General features: G+C 40.7%; 1 protein-coding gene across 1 annotated transcript; it reads right to left on the reverse strand.

Moving 5' to 3' along the window:
* Positions 1–4,405: 4,405 nt before the first annotated feature.
* On the reverse strand, positions 4,406–8,807 carry orc4 (origin recognition complex, subunit 4). The gene is made up of 14 exons (XM_035150468.2): positions 8,723–8,807; positions 7,880–7,940; positions 7,686–7,762; positions 7,024–7,114; positions 6,808–6,883; positions 6,623–6,708; positions 6,483–6,531; positions 6,242–6,393; positions 5,982–6,155; positions 5,745–5,831; positions 5,527–5,635; positions 5,348–5,443; positions 5,002–5,069; positions 4,406–4,881 (listed from the first exon to the last, which is right to left on the reverse strand). Exons 2-14 carry the CDS (start codon positions 7,934–7,936, stop codon positions 4,699–4,701), a joined length of 1,305 nt encoding a protein of 434 aa, XP_035006359.2. The 5' UTR covers positions 7,937–7,940; positions 8,723–8,807; the 3' UTR covers positions 4,406–4,698.
* Between the last annotated feature and the right edge of the window lie 1,333 nt (positions 8,808–10,140).

A 10,140-nucleotide genomic window follows, 5' to 3' on the forward strand; every position in this document is an offset into this window, starting at 1 on the left:
AGTTTTGTTCTGAGAGGGTGTTTGATTCCTGCTTCACCTCTTAAGTGAAGGTTTGTTACATGAGTTGGAGACTATTGCAACAACACAGCAAACCTGAAGGAAGTCAAAGCCATCACCTTCTTATTTACTTATTGTAGCATGAGTACGATAGTTGCATCGATATTGCTTCCTTTTGCTGCGGCTGTTTTTCGACTCCCTGCGTTTCCAGAACAGCCGTGTTAGGTCCGCGTTGAGGCTTGGAGAGTTAGGGACGATCAGTGTGGCGAACCCCAGCAGCCCTTCAAAAAGTACTACCTCACTCACAGGGATTTCTTTGGGGGTAGTAGGCAAGTATGGCAAAACAAAAAGGAAACAATTACCAGTTTCCTCCAATGGAAAAGAGATACAAAATTTCCTGAATCGGGATAAAGTTTCAGTTTCTCATAAGTTTGAGACTGACGAAGCAAATTACCATTAAAAAGAAGTTTCTTAATTTTTACTATTATGTATTATCTTCTGTGAAAGTTTTACATTATTGTACAAGGCTAAAGAAGAGCAGGATTATTTAAAGCAGCGCTATGTAACTTTTTCTGAGCAACAGCGCCCTCTGCAGCCACACACGTTTCTTGATGTAAACAAAGCTCTTATACCCATGATCCCCAGCTTCCTGAACGAGAAAGATTGCCACTGTATTTTGAAAGATTCCAGAATTCTTTTCCTGGCTGAATATTCATTCAATGAATCAAATTTTATTTGTAATGGCCATGTCGCAAATCACAATTTGTCTCATAGGGCTTTAACAAGGAGGGACATCCTCTGTCCTTAACCCTCAACAAGAGTAGGGAAAAACTACAAAAAAACAAACTATTAACAGGGGAAAAAGTACGTAATATTGGAGATAAAGTGTTGAAGTGTTTTTATCTGATCTACACTACAGCATTACTTCAGAATAATTCAACAAAGTTAGCTAGAGTGAGATTAGACGTTCAGGGTGAGTAGTGGGAATAAGAGGAAACATTCTCCCAATTCCAAGTCAGCAAAACCAGCAAACGAATGTCGAAGCTGCTATTTCAACTTAAAAAAGTTGCATAATGTTGCTTTAAAAGGAGAATCGCAACGTAGTAGTATTGCAATATTTGGAGTATTACTCCATTTTTCCTCCCAAAGTTTATGTCCTCACCAGTATTTTAACAACCACGTGGATATTTCTTTTAAAAAGCCGCCAGATGTTTGGTTGGTCACCTGCCAAAGTGGCTGATAAGCGTGGACAAACCTATCAGCCACAGCTAAAAAAACAAACAAACAAACAAAAAAAACGTGCCAGCATTTGGTTGGCGGTCACATCCCAGTACGGTGGAAGATGTTGATTTCAGTTTGACAGCTTGAGTTTAAACTGCGCCTGAGAAACCGACCCAAACCGACAAAATACCATTCAGGGATTCAGTACTATGCTTTTCTAAGTTCTAGTGAGTTATATGCAACCAGTGCCGCAAACTACCCTACTCTTCTGTAGGATCAGCTGCAGGAGTGACTTTCAATACACACACAACACAACACACACACAACACACACACACACAAATAACTTGTAGCATTTTAATTTTTTTTTCTTTTTTTTAAATCCGTGACCTTGCATATTGATATATTGTATTTATTTTTTAATTTACAGGCCTGAGGTTTTGGGGATCAGAGCTCAGGTGCAACTCAGAATAATGTTGCAAGAGTTGGCACGTTTTACGGTTGTCGTTGTTGTTGTTGTCGGGAGGGAGGGGGGGGTGGGTGGGTTTGGGGGTTTTCGGTTGTAATTCAGGAAATACTTCATTAATTCTAAAAAGAAAAAAGAATATAAACTGTAACATGCATCTTTCTATTCAGTCTATGGACAAAAACGACCGAGAATGAATGTTCTTCAGACTCCTGGATTCCAGTATTGTGTGTACTTTGATGGATTGAGCCCGGCCCTGTGTAACTTTTAGAGGGCTTTGCGTCTGGCTGGTTTCGTGTGATTGTGCCCCGTCGCCGTAGAAAACGAGTAAAACCGGCGCACGAGATCCATTCACGCACCTTTTATACGGTCACAGATGAGCTTCATCTCCTCGGTTCCCCTCAGGACGTCACTATCCTCACAAATCTGCTGTCTCCACTCAATATCAAACCTGAACTTTGTTGTCAAACGGTGTATGAATGGATTTCTCTGCGTGCGGGCTTTGCATCTTTTTCTATCCCGACCTCCTCCAGCCCAGCACCTCACATTGCTGTGCATATAAACTACCAGTGAAACATTTGTGTCTTGTTGCCCCCACTATTTTAAGCAGTCTAGGATCTGTACAGACATGAGAACATAAATACCTGTATCAACTATATACTCTTGAGCTGAATCTTTATAAGTGCGTGTTGAACTTCAGTGTTTCCTCTACATTCATGTATACTTTTTTTTCTTGTGTTTTTTGACTCGGCAGCGGGGGGTCTGGCCCGGCTGCATGATAAATGTCCGTCACTATGCGAAAAATAACTTTTATGTTGAGCTTTGTGTAAGCTGAAAGCTAGAGGCTCATTGGTGTTGGAAAGAAACAAAGAAAGAAAGCACTTAAGGATTCATCAGCAGAAAATAAATATATTGAATGATAAGCCTCAGGAGTTCCGCAAGGAACCGATTCGGGTCCCCTATTGGTTGTATTTTGACGAACCCCAGAAGCTCTCGAAGAGAGAAGTTGCAATACTCCATATGTGATAGTACAATCATCCACTACAGGTATTTCATTCCAGCATCTCAATCTCCTGCTTTTTTCCCACTCGTTGGTAAGAATTTTAGAGGAAACATTGAACTCCGGTGACCTCGCCACCAAGACTGTCTTGGCAGCAAGATGGGTCTGGTTGCCAGGCCTGAAATTTCTACAAAAGAAAAAGAAAACAAAAACACTAAAGCATTTTTGACCCCACATTACTCGAGGCGTTCAAGTTGCATCGCTGCTCCAGGATCTGCCAATGCAGCCTCTAACGGTAATGGTGTTCAAAGGGTTTCTGGTTTTCAAAGCTGGAAGAAAAAGTGATAAATCTGGTCATTTATTTTGTTCATGAAACTTCAGTGGGTTGTTTTATTAAATGATGAAAATGTCTTGTTTCTTTACTCCTCAAACTCGTGACTCTACGTTTTATGTTACTGATCAAAATGTGAAAATAGGACAAAAGAAACTGAGGCCTGGAATTTCAAAACTGGAAAATTGACAACAAAAAGAATCCCTCTGCGTGTTCTTGAGCAAGAGTTGAGGCTTTACCAGCTCCAGGGTTTCTCACCCTGACCTCTGACCTTGTGGCCTCCCAGTGAAGGGACGAGGGAGGTTCAGAGGAAAGGGAAATTCCCTTTGCCAAGTATTATAATAGAAGGAAAACATTCAGAAACCCCTGGACTCATTATCACTGAGGAGACGGAATTGATCCTTGATCAGCGCTGTGACTCCCGGCTCATGTCCGCCGGCCATGGTTTTTATCAGCTGAAGAGATCCACGTGATGTAAATAAATGTGTTTTTAGATTGTGAATGTTGATGCTTTTCTTTTTTTCACTGACTTGAACACATTGTCTGACTCTAACTTGTGTTTATTTGACAACTGGAGCTAAGAGTTAGAAGCTTTTGATTTGACAATTTGGTTTGGACTTTATTTTTACTTCATCGTATTTCTACAGGTCAACCTCACCTGCAGTGATACTCTAGGTTTCAATAGCTATTCATTTTGATGAATTAATAAAACTCAACTATATCATAACTATATCGTAATTCATTACACCATCCTTCGAGGAAGTCTCTATAAAAGTAATTTGAAAATGTACCAGTAGGGTTAGGATGAATAAAGGTTAATAAAATAAATGCAGAGGAACTACATGAACTACAAAATAGGAGTTCAAATTACTTAACATGGTGTTTTTATATTTAAATACGGTGGTAGTGCCACTTTTATTTCATTTGAATTTATCCTTTTTTTTTTTTTTTACTTTTACTTTCATGCAAGAGATTTTGGTTTTAAAAACATGTGCACTTAAAAAATGTACCTTTAAATAGCAGCACTGACGAGTGTGAGGTGCCCTTCACTTCTAAATAATCAACAAGAGGAAATAGAATTACAATATTATTATTGAGACTTACTTAAATTGAATTTAAGGCTGTGTTGCCTTTTCTAACTAAAGCATGTTGAACTCTACATAGTCCTATAACAGGCCTGGTGCTCTGACTGTTATTAATAGACATGTTTACTGCATGTATGTACAGTATGTTCCATGTTTTCTCGGGGTTTGTCCTCCCTGACCAGGCTAGTGGCCGCTGCAGAAATCCACCACTTGGTGGCAGCATTGAGCAGATAAAGCCATGAATAGGAAACCTCCAAAATTCATTCCAGCCAATGGGATGCACTTGACCTACTTCCTGCAAATCAATGACTTTACACTTTTTATTTAGTGATAGTTGATCATTTAATACATTAAAAAAAAAAGAATCCTGACATGAAACAAATGTAATGGTTGGGTAGATTACAGCCAGTTTTAATTTGAGTGCTTGGTTCAGGCTGTAGTCCTTATTTTCACTTCGGAACTTTATTTATATTGATTTGATCCCAGAAATATCCCAGAAACAGCAACAGCTTCTTTCTTTAGGATCCACTTTTCCAGACATTGAGGTGTAATTTCCTGTTTTCTCTCACGGGGCTGGTGACACGGCAAAAACACACGTCCTAACCGAACGCCGACATGGCCCACTGCTTGACGTCGGTGGGGCATTGTGGGTACTTCTGCAGAGCGTCCATGATCTGACTGTGGTCCAGCATGAGTCTCATCAGCTGGTATTCCCTCTGGGTTTTGGCCGCGGAGCCGTCGACCGGTCGGATCAACTCCAGCTGCTGCAGGTGCTCGAAGGCCTGAGGGTGATAAAGACACCTAAGGCATAAGTGAGCCGTTGCTTTCATGTAAAATATCAATATTGATTATATTTCTTTCTAAATCTCCTTCAATGAAGAAAAGATTTTACATATACAGACCTTCATGATGACCGGCTGCTCGAAGTTGTACATGGAGTTTGACTTCCTCTGCAGGAACTTCTTAAACTCTGAATGAAAGGACACGGAGTCGACAGGTTAAATAATAAATCAGGATCACAGCTAAAACGCTTTTATTTTGTAGTTTTGACGTCCTCCTTTAAACGTTTTGTTAATTATACCCACTTAAACTGCTTTTCTTGTACTTGCAAGTGCTAAAAGCAGAAGGTCCATTTTCCCAAGAGCCATTTGAGAATGGCTCTTTTAGATTTTCTTCTTTCTCACATTTCTGTTGCTTTCCATCACTCGTTTTATTTTTTATGACAAACCAAAAACTATGCCCTTGTACCGTTGTGAATCATCTGCAGGTTGAACGGCTCTCCTTCGTAGACGTCGTTCAGGTGCTTCATGGCGATGATGAGGCACAGCTCCAAGATGGACAGACCTATAAAAGAGGGGGAGTATTAATATCAATGCAAACTGCAAAGTGTCAATTAAGACAGTCCTCTTTTCATTTTAGGGTTTTACCATGGAGCATATTCGCCTTGGCGTCGGCGAAACACAGCCTGCTGGCCTCCAGGAGGTCGGCAGGTTTGATGGCAGGTTTGGCAACGGAGACGCGACTCAGACACAACATCTGGGAGGCAAAAAAAAAAGAATTAACAAATACAGATGTTTCTTGTAAATATAGTGTTGACCTGCTTGCAAATAGCAGATGGTTTTTACAACATGTGTGTTACTCTCACCAGCAGCATGTGCATTGAACGGAAGTCTCTGCTGGAGTTGTAGTGTCTCTGTAAAACCTCCTCGACTGATTTGTCCCCACACAAAACCTGCAGGGAAAAGGCAGAGTATGTTGAGCGGGTCGCAGCGTGTAAAGCTTTAACCTTTGATAAATCTATTCTTTAGTGAAAAAGGAGGATGTGATGTTTTAAGACTTAAGAGCTAAAACCCTTCCGCCATCTGTGAGTTCCTCGTTTTACCTTGATACTGTCGTTCCACTCCTGAGCGAACTTCGTGTCGGGGAAATCATCCGGCACGCTGAGCTGGGTCTGGACCCGCTCCACGTACTGAGCGAACGTGGCGCTGCTCAGCAGGTGGATCTGACGGTGGGAAAACCGCGACTTCACCCGCTTCTCCAGCAGCTCCAGGACATCCTGAAAGTAAAAGCAAACGATCACAGATGTACTTCAGGGACCGTGGAGAGTCAGTCTGTGGGAAATGAGAATATTCTGAGGCGCACCAGTCTGCAGGTGACGCCGACCACGGAGATGGGCGCCTGGGCGGACTGGGAAACGTCAAGCAGGTTGTAGAGTAGGGTCTGGTTCTTGTGGTGGGCGAACAAGTCAAACTCATCCAGGATGAAGAGCACCGGGCGGCTGCTGCTGCGATCACCTGGACGTGAACGGAAAAATCAACCTTATGTCATGTACTGAAACAATAAATCATACTTTTAATGTCTGTAATTTAGATTAAAACAACACCTTTCTTTAGTGCCTCCAGCAGGAAACCCAGATTTTCTGCAAAACTCCCCTGAAAAGAAGCAGTGACGTGTTTTTGTGGCAATTTTATTGTTAATATTAGTGAGAAAATCGCTGAACGAACTAAACTCTCTCTTACTTACAAACACTTTGTCTCCGACGACGTTTTCTAGGTGGAGCTGTCGTGTTATTTCCTTAAGTGCTATTCTGTCGTCGGTCTGCAGGAGACCTACAGAGAACAGGAAAGACATCAGATCATTTGCACGATTACATTTTAGAGCACTTAAATTGTGACTAAATAGAATGAGGTGTGGTGAGGAGTCTGTACCGTTGAGATGAACCTGTAGCAGGCTCTTCTGTGCTTCTTTGTCCTCCAGCAGGTCTCTCAACACACACCTGAGCAGCTGCAGACCCACAAACACAAACAGGGATGCCGTCAGACATAACAGCTCCCCTGGGATTTGAACACCTTTCAACACAATTCATCATCCTCTCCAACAATTTTTACCCAGAAGCCCATTTCAAGCCGTCTGGCGAGGCTCACCATAGTTTTTCCTGCTCCCCTGGGGCCGACGATTAGCACCGAGTTACTCTCCCCGTGGATGGCCGTGCGCTTCAGCAGCTCCAGGAGGTGCCTGAAAAGACACAAGGTTTTTGACTACAATACCCATAATGCTCCTCCAGTTGCAATATATGAATTAGTTTCTCTTTTTTATTCAAGGAGTAATTAAACCGCCTGCTTTATTTAATACACTAACTATTAAATCCTCAGTGTTTGGAGGTGGATTTCACTCTCTGAGCAACACCCCGGATGCTTGTGTTGTGAAGGAGTCGTCTGGGAGCTTTTCCAACCAGCAAACTGGGACAGTGCTGTCAGCCAGGTAAGACTGAACTGGGTCACTGAGCTCCACGTCCTCTTTTTTTTTTATATATATATATAGATGACACTTCTACTACAGTTTCTATTTAAGCATTCAAGAGGTTTTCTTTGATTCTGCGATGAACCTTCTCAGCGTCTTGCCTCTTAACGACACCACATCCCTTTCTCCTTTACGTTTGTAATTTCAAAACCATTCAAAACCTGTGAATGGCCAAAATCTTTATCTGCAACTGTTTCAATAATCAACCAGTTTCTTGCTTGTGAGGATTTGAAGGAAATAGAAGCTTTTAAGCAACATTTTCATTTTCAGACGTAAATAAACGTACCTGTGTTGAGCTTGTACTCCCTCCGGCTTGTCAGGGAGCCGCTGATGGCAAAGCCGCTCCCTTAAAATCGTCTGAACCTGTAAATTAAGCGGTGTTAAGTCATCACAGTGGCACATAATCAATGTATTACTGCGTGGTAGCACTTGAGTGTGGGAATAACTTTGAAAAGAGGATAAATACTGGATGATACCAACCTCTGTGATGCATTCTCCCACTGGCAGATGAGCATCTTGCACCTTCCTCTTACTCATGATGCTGGGAACGACAAAAGTTGTTCATCGGTTTACATACATTATGTAAAAAATATCTCAAAATAACTTTCTAGTTCATTGTTTGACTTTCTGTCTCTCGCAAGTAAGATATAATCATTCATTTAATCTCAGATGCAGGTAAAACCTTGAGGAACTGCACTTAAATGACATTTAAATGCTCTAACCCAGTGGTTGCAACAGCCTCAGCTCCTCTTACTGACTTTATGCAGGACGTTGACACATTTCCACCAAACTCCTTTTCAGTATTTGTCAAATCAATATATAATCTCGGTTTTTGCACCTAAGCATCAATGCTGTGCCACATCTTCATGTCTGTCACTTATTAGAACAGAGTACCACTCAATTCGGCACATGAGTAATGCAACAATAAACATTAGTTTTAATGCCATTTCCATTTTAATAACTGGCTGATGCTGTACACGGTTTGCTCATAATACAGTTGGAATCTACAATCGAGTCAAACTCCTGTAGCCTAAGCAGATGGTATTTATGCCGAATTATAAAGCAAAGAGTTATCATTTAGAAGCAATCGCGTTTTGTATTCAGCACTAAATTAGTATTTAACAGAGTGAAAAGAGGAAATAATCTATTATAATTCTGAATGGAGTTTGGTATCACTTTTTCACGATGTCGCCCGGACGGTGCAGAAGCACATTAGTAGAAATCACTCAGATTATGTTGTTACGTTAACGTCGGTTAGTTCAACAACGTGTACACAACAAAATAATAAAGACACAAACTTAAAGAAAACAGTAGTTTACGTACTGAGAAGTCTGAGTCTTCGCGGGAATTCTGCTCAGCCAGCGATGACGACTTCCTGTGTTGAATAATCTCCGCGTGCTGATTGGCTGAGGGGCGGAATGGAGGAGAATAAAACAGGAAGAAGCTATATTTCTTACTTGCCTTTAAAATAAATCTTTAAATATGACATTTGTTTGTGTCCTTTATTGAGAAATCTTCATCCAACAAGTAGCCTTAGCCTCACTGTTTGATTAGAAATAAGTTGCAAATACAGGAAGTAAATAATTTCAGCTACAATTAAATGTATAGTTCTGCCAAGAATAGAAATAGTAATCAGTCACCTTTTATAATTTTTAAATTGTGTTTAAATGTCCACTTACTATCTTTTTCTGGAGCTTTCAACATCAACTCATGGTCTTCATCAGCCGGTGGCTTTTAAAATAACAACAATGTAGCCTATTGGTCTTTAAAAACACATTTGAAATTGCCATATAAAGACTCCCAACAAGTAGGCCTACATTTTAATTGTCTAAAGTATTTTCAAACTAATTAGCAAACACATAATTTAAATAATCGAATTGTTTTCCATGTTTATTGTTCAAATGTCCATCACCACGCAAACTACATAATTGTATTTGTATTTCAGGAAATATATGCCATCTCCCACCTCTTTTACTTTCTTTGGGCAAACAAAATCCAATCAGGACTCAATCAGTGTAGATAAGAACAACAATTGTAGAAAATATCTATGTCATTGTGAGTTAATGTGAAGATGTGATGCATAGCATTAAAAAGGGCCCCTCTAATGGTGGTAATTATGTGTAATTAGGAATTAGATGTATTAAAAATCCGAAAGGCCATAACTGCCACCACCGCCGTGGTTTTTGGTAAAATTAGGAGGCATGTTTCATCTGAATGGCTCACGGCTCGCCTGCAGATCAACATCTTTTACTCTCCCACAATGATGATGAAGCTCTGGAGATGCTTAAACGCCTCCCGTGGCTTTTGGTTGACTGATGAAAAAAGCACAATAAACCACCAGATATCTCGCAAATCGTCTCCCAGTCTGCGCTCCTGCTCGGCCTGTCACATTATTCTGAAATACGACTCTCCACTCGCACATTCGGCTCCGTGTTTGCCCTTAAAAATACATGAAGCGGCCCTTTTTACAGCAGCCATACACAGGATTAATTGAACATCTCCTCAGGTTTGACCTTCACACAAAAATTCAAGCATTTGCACAGTGAGTTGCATCTTCATTTCACTCCACATCACTGAATTCACGTGTTTTATTTATTTATTTACTACCTTTTAGGGAAATTATATTGCTTTGCATCTGTTTTAGTATTTTCAGTTTGTCATACATGTAAACACAGTTAATAAATAAACTTAATTATCTGGGAAATAACCAAAATACAGCAGTTGCTTGCTCAAGGGCCCCT

Source organism: Hippoglossus stenolepis, chromosome 24 (assembly GCF_022539355.2).
Source record: "Hippoglossus stenolepis isolate QCI-W04-F060 chromosome 24, HSTE1.2, whole genome shotgun sequence".
NCBI classification, from domain to species: Eukaryota; Metazoa; Chordata; class Actinopteri; order Pleuronectiformes; family Pleuronectidae; genus Hippoglossus; species Hippoglossus stenolepis.